Genomic DNA, 19923 nt, shown 5'->3' with positions numbered 1-19923 from the left:
CCTGCCACCGCCCCTGTCCTTCTGTCTGTCTGGCTCTCTTTTACCCAGATGCCCTGGCTAGTGCCCCTCTCGTATTGCCCCATCTCGCTCTCTCTCTCTCTCTTCCTCTCCTTCTCCCTCTCTCTCTCTCTCTCGCTCTCTGTGACTTCCTCTGCATTTCTGTGTCTGTTCTCTCTTTTTTTTCGTCTGTTTTCTATTTCTCTCTCTCCCTCTCTGTCTCTGTGTGTTCCATCGTGCTCTCCCACTGCACAGATGCCTGGCTTGGTTTGCAACAGCTGTCTCGCCATGTGCCACTACCAAGTGTTGCCACCGACTGCAGGGCCGAGTGGGGTGGGGGCTGGGGTGGAGGAGGAGGGTGTAGAGGGTGCAGGGTGGTTCAGTCATGAATATTCATGTTCTCCTGGATTCACTCTATACCACACAGTGCCTGGCACCGCGGAGCGGACCCCACCCATCGAAGTGGCGGGAGGGTGGGTGGGTTTGCATGAGGAAGGGGGGAAAGGAAGGAAGGAAGGCAGGAAGGAAGGAAGAGAGGGGGGGAGGCAGGGAGGAAAAGGAGGAAGATGGGGAGGCTGTAGCATAGAGTGGAAGGAGAGTACACAGTACAAATCCTCAGTGTTTCTTCATCTCCAACAGTGTAAAAGTGGACCCTTACAGGTCAATTGTTATGCTGTTGGAGCTCAAGTAACACTGAGGATTGTTGCTGAGAGAGAGAGAGAGAGAGAGAGAGAGAGAGAGAGAGAGAGAGAGAGAGAGAGAGAGAGAGAGAGAGAGAGAGAGAGAGAGAGAGAGAGAGAGAGAGAGAGAGAGAGAGAGAGAGAGAGAGAGAGAGAGAGAGAGAGAGAGAGAGAGAGAGAGAGAGAGAGAGAGAGAGAGAGAGAGAGACCAGAAGCAGTCCTCTCAGAGGTGCGAATGAGTGAACACAGGAAACGGAGGGATGGGGGGGGGGGGGTCGTGGCGCGAGAAGAGGGGAGTGGGTAACACAATATGTAGGAAGAATGAAGTCGGGGATTTTTCATAATGAGATTTGGAACAACCATTGAAAAATAAAAAAATCCTTGAGGAAACTCCCGTTGAACAGGAATTTCCTTAAGGATTTCTAGTTTTCTTCTTTTGTTTTGGGCTTAAATTCTTGAGCTGGACTCGAAACTTAAAAGCTGAAAGAGTTGCTAAAATAGTTTTTCACCAAAATTCACTGAATCCTGAATTCAACTGACTGAATTCAAGTACCCATTTTTAAGCTTTAAGAGTTAAATTAACCCATTACCACAATTTACTTGCAATATATATATAGGATGAGAGAAGCTATGATGAAGAAAGGAGGCCTGCAGGCCGTGTTCAGGTATGTTCAGCACCAGGTGGTGGAAGACAAAAGAGCCATTGAAATGAGAGAAAATAATAATTCAAATGAAAGGAGAGTAAAATGACAGATCAGTTGTATGAATGGAGAGATGAGAGCTGTGTACGGAGCTTTAGAGAAATAGAGAGAAAGAGATGGGGGTATTAAGGAGCAGATAGAAGATAGACAGCCAATTTAAAGACCCCATGATATGGCCAGAAAACATCATATTTGTTACTGTACATCAGCTACGTCATCTAGGGCGGGACATAACACATCATAATTTTGGTGTATTAAGATATTGCATAATTATTTAAAGTGAAGCACAAGAAAATAATGGATAAAAAAAAATTTAAACATCGATTTTTTTGCGTTGTGGACCGAAAATAACCAATATAAACAATGCGTTGTGAGCTTATAGAGCGGCTATTTTCGGTCTGTGACCCCATCGTACGAAGAAGTATAAATCGTGCTTCAGGGTGGGGGGGACGAGGGGACAGCAGATCTAAGAGGACCATGGCTCCAGTGGCTCGATCTTCTCTCTTTTATGGAGAGCCAGGAAAACAGATTATACCATAGCCTTGCTATCTCCTGAGGGGTGGTTGTGTGTGTGTGTGTGTGTGTGTGGGGGGGGGAAACCTTACTGCTGCAGAACCTTTCCTTCAAACCCCTCCCCTCCTCCTCCCTCCATCCCGGCCTACAGCCACCACCCCCCCCCCAACCCCCCGTCTGTGGACCAAAACCAGAGAGCAAATCGCTGTCTGAGATAGGAAGGGCAGACGTAACGGAACACACGCACACGTCTAGTGTAGTGTGTGTTCCCGTCATCACGATGACAAATGATGCAATTTGATACATGAATATACAGTATGTCTTACGGAGGGGATGAGATTTGGGACATTTTGGGTTAGGGGGAGGGTGGGTGAGGGGGGGGGGGGTGCTTGTAATGCATCACCATGAGAATCCTTTTGAAGTGCCCTCTGTTGTTTTATGATGTGGAATATGAGGCTGCATCTCGGAACATTCGACCATGCTAAAGACAAAGCCTTTGTGCTCCTCCTCAAGTGTCTTTGGAGAACTATGATTTGGTTTTGCAGAGAGAGAGGGAGAGAGAGAGAGAGAGAGAGAGAGAGAGAGAGAGAGAGAGAGATGCTGGCACAGACGGACAAGGCAGTGTCTTGAAGTGTGCATCCTACTTCACTTGTTTTCACAGTGATTACCAGCAGTATCTCACCAAGCGGCTCATTTCTGTTGCACAACACAACATGACATGACACAACACAGCACAGCACAGCACAGCACAGCACAGCACAGCACAGCACAGCACAGCACAGCACATATGCAGAACAAGCACAGTCTAGCGGCTCGCATTCAGTTTAAAACCCTGGTGCTAGCCTATAGGGCAGTGAAAGGAACAGCTCCTTCTTACCTCCGGGTTTTGGTCAATGCCCACACCCCTGCCCGACCACTCCGGTCTGCCACCTCGGGGCGACTGACTCCCTCGCCACTTAACGGTCCTTCTGGTCGATCGACACGGTCACGACTTTTTTCTGTTCTGGCCCCACAGTGGTGGAATGAACTTCCCACTGATGTCAGGACAGCAGAGTCACTGCCCATCTTTCGCCGCAGGCTGAAAACCCACCTCTTCAGGAAACACTACCCTTCCTCTTTGCCTGGCCTACTTGTTGTTAACTAGTTGTAGGAACTATTGTTGTATTGGATCTATTAGCTCGTGCTCATTTGATTTGGCTATTTTATCTCATGTGTTTATGAAAGTAGCTGATATATTGCACTTTTACCTTAGCGCTAGGTATACTCTTGGTTGCTTGTTTTTACAGGAAATGCACTTAAGACCTCTGGTGATTAGTAGTTTCGTTCCCTACCTATGTTGAATGCACTTAGTGTAAGTCGCTTTGGATAAAAGCGTCTGCTAAATGACTGTAATGTAATGTAATGTAATGTCTAGCCGATCTACAAGCTCACAATGCACTGCACTGCCACACTTTGTGAGCTTGTATAGTGACTATTTCTGGTGCGCGACACAGCACGCAACAAATGACATCAACCCCTTAATAGTCGCACAGTTAGACCCTTCCACACCTGCATGCACGCGCACACACACACACACACACACACACACACACACACACACACACACACACACACACACACACACACACACACACACACACACACACACACACACACACACACTGGATATTATGTGCTGGAACACACCAAATATACACCTCTCTCTCTACACACACACACACACACACACACACACACACACACACACACACACACACACACACACACACACACACACACACACACACACACACACACACACACACTCACACACTGACTCCTGAGTTAATCGGACCTATAAACCCTCCTTGCTGGTAGCAGATAAGCGGTGTGCTGGTAGCTCTGTCCTCCTGAGAGCAGCACTCCTCTAGCGGTGCCGTGGAACTGCCTGATAAGGCTGGGGAGTGTGCGATACCCTAAGAGAAACACACACACACACACACACACACACACACACACACACACACACACACACACACACACACACACACACACACACACACACACACACACACATTATGCACATACGTCTGCAGCAGCTAGCTGGGTCCTCTGGTGAGCCAATCAGCAGCCAACAGGGTCCTTGGGCTAACGAATCAGCTGTTAACATCATGTGTTGTTAATCTCATCGCTGGACTAGCTCTCCACCTGTATGTCGCTGTATAGGTTGTGTGTAACATTGTGGGATTGTTTTGTGTGCTAGGTTTAACTTTTTAGCCTGTTACTGGAGTTGGAATGTGCAAAACTATGTAATTAATATATCCCATGGCATGTATTGCTGTTTTTTATTTAATTTATGTTTTTACTGTTTGTCATTAGAAATGAAGAGTCAGGGTTCTGTGCTAATACTTTGTATCCGCTCTGGAAACAAATGAAGAATGATATTACCTCATGAGATCCATTAGTCACTAATTCAAACACACAAATAAATGATCACACTTTCAGAAATATTTTTTTTCAGGCAAACGTTTTTGTATGCAGTCAAAACTAAAGTATTAACATAATTTGTAACTTTCAAACAGTAAATATGTACTGTAGGCTCAATATAACTGGCCTCACAGTGCAGCCTGTTCCTTTTGCAGTTTTCAAAACTCATAGCAGCAATAGCCTGATACTGATAGCACAATCTGAGAAGGCATCCATAAATGCTCAGCATATAACACGTACACTATACAAAACTGGAAATAAAGCAAATGTGGTGACTTTCACGGATGACTCTTTTGAGAGCATTAAGTAAGTAATGTATTATTATTTTATTTATTATTTTACTTAAATGTCAACAAACACCTTTAAGTTAACCACATCAACCCATAGTGTCCTGGGCGTGCCATGATAGGTGAACATTCAGCAAAAGTAGGCAAACGTTCAGCAAAAATAGGCAAACATTAAGCAGAAATAGCAGATCTACAAGCTCACAATGCATTGCAACTGTGCCATTTGACATTCAACAAAGTATGGGTTTAAGTGGTTAAACATTCTAGTTGATGCACATGTGTGTCTATCTGAAGTTAAGTCACTCCAAGTCTAGTCCTACAAAACAATATTTCATTACCTATATACCTAGTATAAAAAAGCAGCACTCAAGGGTCTTAGCTATAAGGAGCAGTTCTAAACGGAACTTTATATCGGCCTTGTTTCAAAGGACCTTTTGGGTTTAATTACTTCCCTATAGACGAATTAAGCCTGTATCTGTAAGGGAGACTGTTTCAAGCTTGCCTATACCTTTTACATCAAAGGTACTTTGAAATGTCCTTTAGTTAAAAGAATATAACAATCTACTAAATATTAAATTTGCAGCTTCTCTCTGGAGCTTTTGTGTCAGAATTAGCTTGGTGGGGCAGGCTAACAGCATTGCTGTAGCCTATTTAACTGTAATGAATGCCCTTATTTTTCTACAGTGTTTGTAGAAAATAAATGATGGATTCCAGTAATGAAAGGCAGGAATTATGGTCAGGATACATATAGGCCTAAGACATAGCAGAGAATTGTGCCTGATAGGCTAGCCTATATAGGCATATGTGCCAGAGGCCGTTATTTAGGCCTTACAATCACAGCACTTTTTGGAAGTTGGCACAGGTTTAAATGTATCTTGATTCAGACAAAAAAGAAAGGAGAGAATAGTCTTGATTTGGGCTGGCGGGTCTGGCCTTTCTTTAGCCACAAGGTCAGCATTCCTCTACACGCCGTTGCCTAGTGGAACTTTTGTTTCACAGTTTGTGTAAACCTCGAGGGAGAGACGCTATATAGTCCATTGGTTCTCAAAGTGGGGTCCGGGGACTCCCAGGGGTCCTTGGGCGGTACCAGGGGGTCCCCAGCTAAATTAGTTAATATAGCATCACAATCATTTTAACCACTTTAACCATTTTTTTAAAAACCATATTCAAAAATAGCAGATATACAAGCTCATAGCATGCAGACACTATGAGCTTGTAGATCTGCTATTTTTGAAAAATCCCTTACACAAAAAATGTTTTAGATGGGGGTCCGCAGCCAAATACATATCATTTTGGGGGTCCTTGACATGAAAAAGTTTGAGAAGCACTGATATAGTCGACTATATGGGAGTAACGAAAGGCAACATGAAGTGCTGGCAGCCCGCAGGACCCTGCAAATGAGCGCATTGGAATTGAAGGCCGAATTCTCAACCTGTGGGTTGGGACCCCCAGGGGGCAGGGGAGTCCCCACTCCCCACCTGATTTTGGGGGTGGGGGTCCTCAGATGACAATTGGGACTTTTAAGACCTTTTTAATCCCTAAAGAAAAAAGAAAAAAGAAAAAGATCATTATCAAAAGTATAATCAACAATCCTATAGCCTAAAACATTGGCCAAATTGTCAAATAATAATAGAAAGAGGCAAAAATAAATAAAATACAGATCTACAAGCTCACAACGCCTTGCAATTGTGAGCTTGTACATTTTCACAAGTTCTATCTGTGGAACGGAGTCAAACAAAATGGGGGGTCCCCAGTACAAATATGATTATTTTGGGGGGTCGCGGCCTGAAAAGGTTTACAACCAAGACCACAGTGTTTTAATTGCAAAACACATATACGTTTGTTGTTAAAAAACACGCTTATATAGAAGAACTGTTTGCCCTGGAAACTTTTTTTTGCTAATCGCCGTGAATCTGCTCCCGTTTATAGCCATATAATGCATGCAACTGTAATGCTCTAACTTTATTATATGTCCATTCTTTAAAGATAGAATTTCTCACAAGACCAGAGTCATTTTAAAGTCAAGTTCTAAAGGTCATTAAAAAAGTCATTACCATATAAATAAGACCCAAACTCACTGTCAATACAGTGAATTTTCTTAGACGTGTTTCTATTGTGTGTTTAGCTTTTCATTTTTCAATAATTTCGCCACATTCTACCATTTGTGCTTCTTATGGGTATATTTCATGTTTGGACACTCAGGCACCTGCAGTTTATTGAATGAAGGCCTGTGTTTCTAAAGAAATTAGTTCGCTAATGTCTATGTGCTGAGAAGCTTGTGAATAGCTTATCATCAATGCCCCCAACATTTGGTTCAAACATGATTCAAAATGTCCACAGGAAAATTAAGTTCAATAAGCCTATGTAAAATGCGCTTTTATCAGGACGAGGGAATTGTTGCTACAAAGTCAGAACAAAAATGACAGTTGAGAAATATATAGGATCTAATTGGATATCCTGATCTTTCAGAAAGGCCTATCAAATATTTCAACTATTTCAACTTCAAGTGTCAAATATTTATAAGCATAATTATTTAGCTATCACATTATCTAATTATGTTCCGCATTAGCCTATACATGTTTAACCTGTTTTCTTTTTAATTTCGTTTGCTTCAACAGAAGCTGAGTTACACATAAATATAATGTAAATATAAGCATGAATCGATCATTCTATATTATCTATAAAGTGTGTATTAGCCTATACAAACGATTATTTGAAAAAACGGATTTTAACAGTCTAGTAATTCAGCTATAAATTGCGTTACACACCTAAACAACAGCAGTGACAACACTCAATTAGCCTATTCCTAAACTGACTGGTCCACAATATTGTCTGATATTTGAAATCTCAAATTTAGCCTTGTAAAGCAACTCCTTTAGCCTAGGATAACGTCAAAGGAGTTTGAGACGAAGCCTTTAGCCTACCTGTTGAAAAGGCTATGCCCTAGAAGCTGTAGCCCTATTCGGCCTAATTATTGCAAAATAAAGACCATATGGAAAATATGCTTGTAACAAACTTTCACAGGGAATGGTCGACATTCAAATGTCAGTGGGTTCATTTTTTTCCTTCTATTATTATTACTCAATCACAATTCCCTTCATCGATCGTCTATAAGAGCTATAGGCTGTTTATTGATACATGTTGCAATTTCACATTGGTCCGTGACAATAATATGCCACTATATCAGGTGTGTGTTCAATTTAATCACACTTCATTAAGAGTAACTTTGCCCTAAAAGGACGCTTGATAAGTTACAATAGAACATAATAATATAGACTAGCTTACAATTCCCTGTCTGGGGTAATTGGCCTATACTGAAACTGCCTATATGGAATAAAGAATTGAATTAGGCCTAGCCTACATTAGCTGATATATGTTCAGTCATTCTTAAAATAACCCAGACTTAAATACAAATACATTAAAAAGCCAATTTCCTTTAAAAATGAATTTGGGGTATTTTCTCTCTTATTGGATATAGGCTATATAATATATGAGTCCATGTGTGCAGGGCCATAGCCTTCATTGAGCCAATGAGGTAGAAGAAACAGTTGGTATAGCATGATGCGAGAGCTTGCATGTGAGAATACTCATCATTTTTGTTGCATGGCGTCTGAAGTTGCGCATTTCCGCTTTTTTTGTTTAACTTGTCTTTTACCCAAAAAGGTCAAAGTATCATTATTCATTTATGAACAAATGAATGCCTTGAATCCATGCAAGTCTGTTGAAATGCTGCATGTGAATGTCCAAGTCCGACTGAGGCTAATGTGTTGCCAGTTGCCACCGTTCAACCAAGGTGAAAACAATTCAGTGTGCACCTGTTCTTTTAATCCACAGATGACATTCATTTCAGACGAATAATAATGCACCTGAATGACCAGTCCTGATCATAATAGCCTATTTAATATCCATAGTATCTCGTTCCTTAATGCTTATTTACGAACTGTGATTTTATAATCCAGGCTATAGCCTAATATGCTATAGGCTTATAAGGCCTTAAGTCTGTCAACTATGTTTGCATGGTCTCGGGGAAATCCCTGTTTAAAAGCCGAGAATAGGCCTTTGTAGGCCTGAACCTTTCAAATTGAAACATATAGCCTATAGACTTGTTATGTTTGTAAAATTGTCTCATTTCATTTTTCACTTCAGGCATGACTTTGTATGCACTATTTTGGCATGACAATAATTAACCAGCAGACCCATGTCATGTGTATAGGCTACTACTATATAAGAATGAGCTCTATAAGAATGAGCCGAATATGTTCGAGGCTCCAATTGGAGCCTCGAACATATTCGGCTCATTCGCTCGCCTCCCTCCCTCTCTCTCGGCCCCGCGCTTTCCCTACACTGTTGCCGGTGAGAGGAGAGAGCTACTAATCCCCTGCGTCCATGGTTTTACTCTGAGCCCGTATTTAATTCCTCTAAACCCCCAGCTGCCGCCCTGGTTCCTCACTGAACACGACAGACTGTGAACCGCTCCGGTTATTAATAATTCACCAGCACCCTCCGCTCCGCTCCTCTGGCCGGCCGCGACACACTGCTGCGTCTCGTGTGTGTGAGACTGTGCACGGCCACGCACCCCCGACCCGAGACCCGAGACCACGGCCGGCACTTTTTTTAATAGCCTACTTTTTTTTAGCGGTTGTTTTACATTAAATGTTTGACAGCTGCTTATTTCCCACAGGAAGAAGGACCCCACTCGTGGAAAAAAAACTCGCCCACTCGTTATTTTTATTTAGCTTAGTGTGCGCTGTGCGCGGCGCGTGCTCGCGAGTCAACTGGCAGTAGACTGGCATCGATCATCAAGTCTCGTCGTCTGTCTCGCAAAACTCTTGATGTTGCGACATCATCCATGTCGCTGCTGCAGGGCGCTTGTTTTGTTTTAGACACTTTCCTCTAGTTTCTTCTTCAACTTTTTCTCCGGAGTTCTCCTGTCCTCCCGACCGGAGACGCTCAGGGTTGGAACAGAACAGGTGGAGGAAGGAAGGACCGAGGAGCCGGAGAGAGGGAACCGAACCGGAGCGGAGCCTCAGTCAGCGTGGCTGAAGTGAACCCTGTGCAGGAGAAGCAACAGCTGATGTGCTGAGAAGAGAAGAGAAGCAGAGAGGGTAAGCAGAGACGGGGCTCCTACTTACTTACTGTCGGTGCCCTCAGTCCCTCAAACCCACAGCAACAGCCACACCGCTGCGACCGACGACACGGTGGCACAGCGCCGCCTCCAGCAGGACAAACTCTGTATCTGTGGAACATACAAACTGCCATTTAGCCCCTAGTGCTTCTTTTTTTTTAGATTAACGTACGAGACAAGACCAGAGAGAAAAAGTCCCCACGTTCCTCCTCATGCTTCCACGTTCCTTCCACGACCGTTACGTGTTTTCATGGAAATATAGCGCTGAAGCGAACACAAGCACCTTGCGTGAAGAAGACGGAGAAGAAGAAGTCGCGAAACGGGAGGACGGCTGGGATTATACGACTCTCTGCCTCTCTTGTCTTCTTGACTGAGAACAGTTCAAGTTCACATTTTGAGAGGAAAAAAAATGTTCTCCGGGCAACAGGCCGTCCCGTATTAGGGCTGTTTAGCTTCCGGTAGGCCAACACTACAGGACAGAAGAAGCCGAGCGCTTTGCTTTGCTCTCCTACTGACTTTTTTTTTGGAAGCCGAACTTTTTAGAGTGGAAAATGGGTCTTTGAGAGTGTTGGCACATTTCCCTCCACCACAATGGTACGTGCTATGTAAACCAATAATTTACTCATTTATGCAGCCAGCCTGCACAGTTATTGTAGTTTGTCATTAAGACAAACTGTGTGTATAGGCTATTAATTTGCATATATAGATGTTTTATAGAAAGTTGGGAAAGTTTTGAGTTTTGTTGACTAATTATTGTCTCAGCACCAACCCTGTTAGACTAATGGATAATAGTGACCGGTCTATGTCAAATTATTGTTATGGCCTGCTTATATTGTTACTGTCACCAAAATCGCATGCCATGCCGTTATATGCGTGCCCAGACTGCCCACCGTTAAAAGGCATGCACACTCCAGGGAGCGCGCACACGCGTTGACACACACACACACACACACACACACACACACACACACACACACACACACACACACACACACACACACACACACACACACACACACACACACACACACACACACACACACACACATTGCTCTCAGTCATTCGTTTTCCAACGAAAGGGGAATCTATCACACATGGGCCTATATATCACACATTTGATAATGATAGAGTAGGCTGTAACTGATACATTCTGTGAAATGATGTACTTGATATAGCAGGCTATCACAGAATAATAAGGACCAGTATTCTAAAAAGTTAACTGCATTTTCACCATGCAGGCAAATTAAGAATGGTTGTCTTTAAAGTATGTGGTTTAGGAGCACTGCCGACTCAAGTTAGTCAATACTTTACAGTGCCATCTCAAGTAAGTCCCAACCAGTCTCTTGAAAATGCAAGTCCCTATGTTCTCAAAGCCTGCAGGCTAGGCTGCTGTTGTAGGCCAGCAAACAGACTGAACTCTAATTGGCCACATACAGCACATAGAATAAGCCCAATGACTTGGTCAAATTCATCGAACATGTTTTCTTCATCAGCATTATGATTATTATTTTATTGATAGTATAGGCTATTAAAGAAAATAAACCATGGACAGGGTATTAAAGGAAAGTAAATGTACCCATAATAGCCTACATCATAATATTTAGAAAAAGCAATGATTAATTCATTAAGAATGATAAATGTGTTAACTGAGTATTACAATATATGTTTTTGAATTAGACTTGAGTGAATGGAAAGCTTATGCTGGTTTAATGTTTTACGGTAGGATATTGCAAAATATCTGCCCTTTCTACCTTTTGGGAAGAAAGGGCCATGTATGGTCATGGTCTCCTAGACAAGACCTAGACAGGACCAAGGCATCTCTGCCTATACAGGCCACGATCCACATGCATGGAATTCACTCTGTCAACTCAAAATGTGTGCTGTAAAAAGGATTTGATATGGGTTGACCAGACAGAGTCAAAGTTATCTATGGACACATAATTCGGCAGGGCTGTATTTCTCCCTGCCGGCAAATGCACCCCCTCTTATCTCAGGCCAGGTGAGGGTTATGCACATGAGACGCATGCAGAATGTATAATGTGTGATAGTTTCCCCTTTTGTTGGTTTGTAATACTAGAACGAATGACTGGGAAAACAGTGTCAATGCGTGTACACGCTCCAGCGAGAGTGCAAGCCTTTCCCGGTGGGCACACCTGTTAGTCAAGTCAGGCAATGAATTGCTTATTTTATGTTATTTTTAAACAAGGGTGAGGTGCACTGAACAAAGACTGTATTTACAACCGAAATACTGCTATTATAGGACTAGTTCATCATCACGCCTTATTTTAACAGTCATACAAAATGTTGTGAATATTCCACTTCAGGGAACTCAAGCCAGTGTCCATGGTCTGAGCACATTGCCCACAGCTCAGTGCCCTGTGCTCCACACATTCATAGGGAGAGCAGGCCTTTCTTCGGGCTAACGTCTTTGATGTGGGCATGTGAATAGCCTATTTATAGCTATACATATGATATGCTGTATTGCACAAATAAGCGACCGATCAAGTAACAACATGTGGTCGCTGATATGCTGTGACATTTTAGAGATTGTCATGGCTTACTTAATAAAGTTTGGAATATAAAAGTTGGATAAAATATGGAAGAACCCTATTCTCAGCTCTAACCATCAATGTTGGCCATATTTTCAGCTGTGCACTATTATGCACAGTGGGGTTAACCTGTTGCTTGAATCTAACGCCTAAATAGGGTGATTGATTTATCCAATTTGATCAAATCCCATGACATCATTAGATAATAGATAGGCTAAATGTTATAGTAGGTCTACTGTGCTGTGTCCTTTTTGCCACGTATTACTGCAAAACATGTAAGCTTTCGAATGCAGGATTACCTCTATGGTTCTGAAATTAGTCACAGAAGTAAAAGTGGTTTAGCTTACTTTAATATATCTGTAGCCACTTTGACCTTTAAATGTATATTTTGGCATGGGATGAGTCAAGTAAGTCCATAATTTGGGCAACCTCCTACGTGCAACATTCAAGCTGCTTATAGATACGAATGAGCAAGCCTATTTGCACATGAATATGGAAGATTATTAGTATGAATAATTGTTTGTTTACTAGCATCCTAGCTGACATGGCAACTGCCCAAGGAGCTCATCAGTAAAAATGATACAGAATTCAGGACAGGCCTCACATGGGATTATCTTGATTTGTTATTCCCCTACTTAGCAGCAACTCACCTCTTTTTAAACGAAAAGGAGGTTGGAAATCATGGCCAGAATTCTATCAACCTGTCAGTCAGTATGCAGTGCACGTCAATCAAAGTGTCAATATGTTGGTAGTTTCCCTCCGGACCCAATATCTAAGCTGCATTTATATCAAGTTTAGCTTTTTCCAGGCCATACTGGATCACAAATGAGAAATAAATGATCTTGCCCTGTGACCCAACGTGATGAAATTCTGAAGTACTTTTGTAATGTGGAGCCACATCAGACCTCATAGACCCATGACACATTTTGCATCCCAACCCACAGTTTACGAATAGATTATACTATTCCCTTTTAGGCTAAGCAATATCAGTTTTATTCTAAATGTATCGGATGGATCACGGCTAAATAGATTATTGGTCTCAACTGTTCCACTGACTGCTCCAAGATCAGCAAGTGTGTGATTTACATTAGGAGGCTTAGAAGTAAATACTGTAATCATGTAGTGTGCGTGTAAATTGTCAGGCATTTGCACCACACACTGTGTGTGTGTGTGTGTGTGTGTGTGTGTGTGTGTGTGTGTGTGTGTGTGTGTGTGTGTGTGTGTGTGTGTGTGTGTGTGTGTGTGTGTGTGTGTGTGTGTGTGTGTGTGTGTGTGTGTGTGTGTGTGTGTGTGTGTGTACACACATGACCGCATGTGTGATATAGCATTGTATTTATATTTATGTGTGCGCACGTCTGTGTCTACATATTATGTGTATGCATGTGTGAGTGTGTGTGTGAGTGTGTGTGTGTGTGTGTGTGTGTGTGTGTGTGTGTGTGTGTGTGTGTGTGTGTGTGTGTGTGTGTGTGTGTGTGTGTGTGTGTGTGTGTGTGTGTGTGTGTGTGTGTGTGTGTGTGTGTGTGTGTGTGTGTGTGTGTGTGTGTGTGTGTGTGTGTGTGAGTTTATGTAGCCCACCACAGGATGATCAAACAGGCGGTTTTCCAGTCTTGTGTGATCTCTCAGCTCTTGGCTGTTGCTGCCAATGATGTCATCTCTCACTGTATACAGAATATTATGTTATTATGTTTGTCCTGACCTTGACTTTTCTTTCCAGAAAACCGTCAAAAAACGTAGGCTACAATGGCCTCATCTGTGGTGTGGTACAGCCCGATTTATGAGGGTTCGTTATAAACATTTGGAAAATGTGGTTTATGGTAAAAAGCAATATTGAGACGTGAGCCTGAGGTGATCACTGGTTTTCTGTTGTCGCCGTTTTAATCTGGGATGCTATGAAGGCACAACAAGCTGTTGTTGAATCAGTACTCAAGTTGCACAGTAAAATCCTGAGTGTTCATTTAATCCTGAGAGTGTACAAATGGGTCCATTTGAGCATTCTCAAAGTTAAATTAAAACTCAGGATTTTACTGTATGTAATTTGAATCTCACCTTGCAGCATCAGGGTTGCACAGCATTGCTAATAGTAAAAGAAACACATTTTGGTGATGTGTCTTCTGTGTCAATTATGTATTAACACATTCTTGATGTCAGAAAGAAAATAATCTTGAATTAAACCCTCCTTATAGTTAAAAGAGCCACTGTCACTGCGGTTGCATCTTTTGAAAGGTCTGTTAACTTGCTGAAAGGTGAAAGCACTGGGGATAATCATTGTAGATACACCACAACGTGGATTAACCACTTAAACCCTAATGTACAGTATATACTTGGTCTTTTTTTTGGGGGGGGGGGGGGGCTTTAATGCCTTTATTTGACAGGACAGTAGGCTGACAGGAAATGGGGAGAGAGAAGGGGAGTGACATGCAGCAAAGGCCACTGGGATCGGGAGTCGAACCCACGACGCGCTGTCAGGCTACATTGAGCCTAGGTGCCTGGACCGCTAGGCCAGCAGTCCAGCCCAGTATATACTTAGTATTACAACAAATAGCGAAAAATAGACAATTCACAAGCTCACAAGGTGTTGCATTGCGTTGCGTTGTGAACGTGTAGATCGGCTACATTTTAGAAAATTGTTGAAAGTGCTCGAAAAGTTTGGAATTCTTTTTAACATTTTCACATATAATGACACAATTTCCCAAAATAGGGGCGCTATAAGTGGTTAATTTGAAACACTGTGATACAGTGGTCGGAAGTCTTGAGTGGTCTTGAGTGCTTTCATATACATACTTCTTTCTTATAGATATCTTTCTCTTCAAGAGATGAGGGAAGTATTACAAAAATGATATCATACTTACATCATACGCCCGTGTCAGTTGCCAAAAATGGCAGTTTTTCAACAGGAGAAGTTGAAGATCCGTTATTTTCAGTAATGGTCATACAACAAAGTATAATTTAGGCTACACAGTAAAATCCTCAGTGATCATTTATCCTTTTGTAACAGAGAGTGAGACAGACTCAGAGAGTGTACAAAATGTAAACAAATGGACTTAAATTAATAATAATTAAATTAACAGAGGATTTTACTGTGTAGCTTGTACATACACCTCTGCTTTCTCTGACCTGTTGTTGATGCTAAGTAGATAAATGTTTCACTAAATTTATAACGTTACCTTTCCCTTCTATCTATCTTTAATTAGTTGTGCAACATGTCACAAACTGCACAGTGCACACCAGTGTAAATGAGTCATTTTAATCTACTTAATTTGGTATGGTGTTGGTATCCCCTGTTTTCCTGTTTTGATTTGAGTTTAAAGAAAAAAAGAAATCACAACAACAATAAATGTGTTTTCTCTCTTTGCTCTTCCTCTTTGGGGCTTTAATGAGGAAGTAGAGCCAATAGCATTATTCATTAAAACAAGCTTGCCGGCTATTTATCAGGGTAACGATATTAGTATTTCTTTTTTTTATTATAATTTTTTTTAAGCATTCGAAAGCAGTTTTAGCAATTTTCATAATCTGGCATCAAATGCATCATTCGAAATTGAATGCTGAAAAAAGAACCAGTGGCAAGCCCCAGAAGCTGCCTGAAAATCCCTTATAAACACACAAGCAAGCACACACACAAACACAAACACACGCTCGTCTAATTACCTTGCCCCCCCCCCCTCCCATCTCTTACTCCTCACCTCCTGAGATGCAGGTGTAAAATATCACATTTTTCCAGCTTTCCTCCCTGAGGTGGCTCTGGCTTGGACTCACAGAACGTCAATTTCCCCTTTCATACACCCCCCCCTCGATTTTTTTTCTACAAACAATTTCCCCCTCCCCTCCCTCTCTTTGATGTGCGAGCCACATCTGCACAGGTTTGTTAGCTTGTTACTGGGTGAAGAATGAGGACACAATTAGGCCTCAATGGAGTGGGACTGGGTTCTCTAATGGAAGGTTGAGGTGTTCTCGAACCTGCTAGGACAACAAGCTGTGGTGGGCGTAATGATCGCTAAGCGTGATTGGGAGGATGCATGGATAGCATCTAGATTCTGTGTGTGTGTGTGTGTGTGTGTGTGTGTGTGTGTGTGTGTGTGTGTGTGTGTGTGTGTGTGTGTGTGTGTGTGTGTGTGTGTGTGTGTGTGTGTGTGTGTGTGTGTGTGTGTGTGTGTGTGTGTGTGTGTGTGTGTGTGACTTAGCGACGTGTTGTGAGCTTGCAGATCAGCTATTTGGGCAACTGCCTATAATGACGTCCAAAATATAGGTACGCCAGATTGAAAGTAGTTAACCTGTGGTGTTTTATGTGTATGTTTGATGGAGAGAAATGGGACCAGCATACAGTTTATGGATGGCACATATGTGTCTGTGTTAGAGAGAGAGAGGGCGGAGGGAAGGAACGTATGCACTGTATATGTTTTCTGATTCATCTAGTGCCATGAAGGACTGCCAACTTACCCCCCTCCCTCTCAGTAGTGATGCGTAGTCTGAGGAGGCTGAGGGAAATGAGCAAGCTAGGTGCAATTCAGGTACAAAAACGGATTGGGGCACACAAAGGGGCAGGGGTCGTAGTCTGCCTTGATTCAAACATAGATCCACTAAATGGAAACACATTTAAAAGCATAGGTGTGACACATATGAAATGGCACACAAATAATGAGACATTTTCACTGGATGTTGAACTGATTACAAAACACAGACCTTCCGTAGACAGATAGAACACATGCTGACTGTGTATAGATGACCCCACTCAAATCAAGACTAATTTGCCATTCATTATTCTGCTTAATGATTGTCTGGCTTGCATAGAAATCAGCCTTGATCAATTACATCTGTCAGATATTTGAATGTTGTGTTTCATTCCATCGGGGTCACCGAAAAACTCTACATCCCAGACAGCAAATTAGTTTTGGGGGGCTTTTTAAGTGTTAATTAACCGAGGCCCTGAGACTATTTTTGCTCAAGGCTGGCCATATGGATTGGGCATATGCTGCATATATATATAGAAAAAGTCATAGATAATTGATACCATGCTCCATAAAAACTTACATAGAGGGAAAAGGGGGCCAGTGCTACAGGGAGCTACATCAAACAATCAGCACCGCCTCAAACAAACGATGCCCCTTTTTGAGAGTTGGAGAGAGAGAGAGAGAGATAGATAGATAGAGAGAAAGAGATAGGGAATGAGAAAGAGAGAATGACAGAGGTGGGGGGGGGAGTGTACCCCTGTCCCCCTGTCCCTTATCCATTGGGTCAGTAACCTTCCTTTCATACCGAGCAATTAATTCACTGAACTAAGAGGTTCAAATTATATATTTATCCACATTTTCATGACAAACAGCCCAGATTGTGGGATACCCTGTGATTATCAAGAGGGCAAAAGTATGTCCTTGAGATGGACTGGGCAGTTTGTGGGCTTAAGAGAGAGTGCTGAGGGCTTAACAAGGCCACTATTTGTGGGACAAATGGTTTTAAATGGTTCACCTCAAGTGTTTCCTCAGATATTAATGATGACAGGTCAGAACTTGGATGCTGTGGCTGAATGCTGTAAATAGTGTTTTCTTAGTCATTTGGATGACTTGAACTCTAACTTTGTTTAACCAAGTGACTTCTTTACACAGCCCATGCTAAATGTATTATGACATATTGAGGCTGTGCTAACGAGACAGTTTCTCAATCTGACATGAAGGCTTCATTTGTTTTTTTCCAGTGATTTGATGGAAATCACACATTTGCTTGTACGCACAGGCAATACCGGACACTTACTGTAGTCACAGCCTCATGCACGTACACACACACACACACACACACGCCTGAACGCACATGAGACATACACACATGCACATAATATATACTGTACTTGCATGTGTGCGTGCGCGTGTGCACGCGCACACACACACACACACAGATGCCCTATATGTTGAAAAGGGGAAAGACAAGGGCCCTAACCTCTCATTCTGTAGGATATGAATAGCTTGTGTTTCTAAGCCACAGTTTGGTTAGCCCAAGTCTGGGACTTATTATAGTGTTGTGTGTTTATGTCTGTGCATGTAAGTATTTGCTCTAGTGCAATCCTGTGTGTGTGTGTGTGTGTGTGTGTGTGTGTGTGTGTGTGTGTGTGTGTGTGTGTGTGTGTGTGTGTGTGTGTGTGTGTGTGTGTGTGTGTGTGTGTGTGTGTGTGTGTGTGTGTGTGTGTGTGTGTGTGTGTGTGTGTGTGTGTGTGCGTGTGTGTGTGTGTTAACTCAGAGTTAAATTAACACAGAGGATTTAGAATGTGTTGTATGTGTGTGCATGAGCGTAAGCCTAAGTTAATGTGTGTTTAAAGCCGTAAAACATGTATTTATCTCGTAGATGTTTTCAAGCATTATAGCTTTACATGTCTGTAATGTTGCTGCTGATGTTTGTTCCTGTTTTTGGTCAGTGTTTTTCAATTCTAAGTATGTCGAGAAATCAGAACTTAGGTTGTGGAAAATAGGATTATTTCCCCCTCTTCTCCGTTACTGGAAATAAACTTAAAGTGTTCTTGGTCTCGGTATACTCACTGTCCCACAGTATAACTTATTTACGTATTTAGTATGATTTCATCCCATTTTTAAAGGAGACCAGATTTAGACACTATATTCATGTAATTTATATTCCATTCACCTATCACTTTTTTGGCCTCAAGTTTAGTCGATTTCCAATGCAGTCATTCAACGAACCCCCCTGAGATTCATTTACATTAACCGTGTCAAAAAATCCATAGAATGTTTACATAACTTGCCCGTATTTTTTGGCTGTTGTTGGCAAGTTCAGCAGACGTCCACAGTAACCGTTCAAAGTCATCTTACCGGGGAAATTTATATTATAATGTGTCGAAAAATAGTAGCCAGCGAACCAGACAGAATGTTCAGCCATGATCCAGATTCCTAGTACACAGTAAACTCCTCAGTGACAATTTATACATTTCTAACTCAGAGAGTGTACAAATGTAACAAAAATAATTGGGTGCATTTGTACGCTCTCAGAGTTAAATGAACACTCGGGACTTTGCAGTGTATATGGTTCCCTCCTGCCAGTGTTGTCTGGACATCCCTGTCGGACGGGCTGGCCTGAATTGACGACAGAACAGCAATGGATGCCTCATTCAGAGTCCAAGTCCCAGCTGGTGTGGCCCACAGCATACAAATGAACTGTAGTGTATAGAAACAAACACTTAGAATAAATACCTTAGCTGCATCGATCAGTGAATGCAGAGCAGAGCCCTATAGCGCAGCCTGTGTGTGTGTGTGTGTGTGTGTGTGTGTGTGTGTGTGTGTGTGTGTGTGTGTGTGTGTGTGTGTGTGTGTGTGTGTGTGTGCGTGTGCGTGTGCGTGTGTATGCATGCACACATAGGTGTACAGTATATGCATTCGTATGTGTGCGTTTGTGTCCATGTGTGCATGTGACTGCGTATGAGACAGTGCGTGAATGTTTTTGTGCTGAATCAGTGCACGCTCGGTCGCTGGCTGTGTGAGAAGTGACCATGCAGGTGAAATAGCATGGACAGGAAATACCATTGTGTGGTTGCTTTGTGTAGTAGTGGTATGCTCTTCATTCTAGTGGTTGGTGACTGGCAGGGCTGGGCCACAGGCCTGCACAGCATATGGG

The 19923-nt window shown here is 42.4% G+C and overlaps 1 protein-coding gene across 10 annotated transcripts in view; it reads left to right on the top strand.

Annotated features, from left to right (window-relative positions):
* Positions 1-9109: 9109 nt before the first annotated feature.
* Positions 9110-19923, top strand: part of nfixb (nuclear factor I/Xb) — a 165856-nt gene continuing 155042 nt past the window's right edge. For 2 of the 10 annotated variants that reach the window (XM_084072243.1, XM_084072237.1), the window contains exon 1: positions 9112-10363. In XM_084072243.1, coding sequence (XP_083928369.1) covers positions 10361-10363 — 3 coding nt within the window. In that variant the 5' untranslated portion in view covers positions 9112-10360. Of the gene's footprint in view, positions 10364-19923 lie in introns of all 10 variants that reach the window. The other 8 variants (XM_084072238.1, XM_084072248.1, XM_084072249.1 and 5 more) reach the window with 7 other exon arrangements.

Source organism: Gymnoscopelus microlampas (genome assembly GCF_963454915.1).
Source record: "Gymnoscopelus microlampas genome assembly, chromosome: 11".
NCBI lineage: Eukaryota > Metazoa > Chordata > Actinopteri > Myctophiformes > Myctophidae > Gymnoscopelus > Gymnoscopelus microlampas.
The sequence above is the reverse complement of the archived record's forward strand: the minus strand, read 5'-3'. Positions and strand labels throughout refer to the sequence as shown.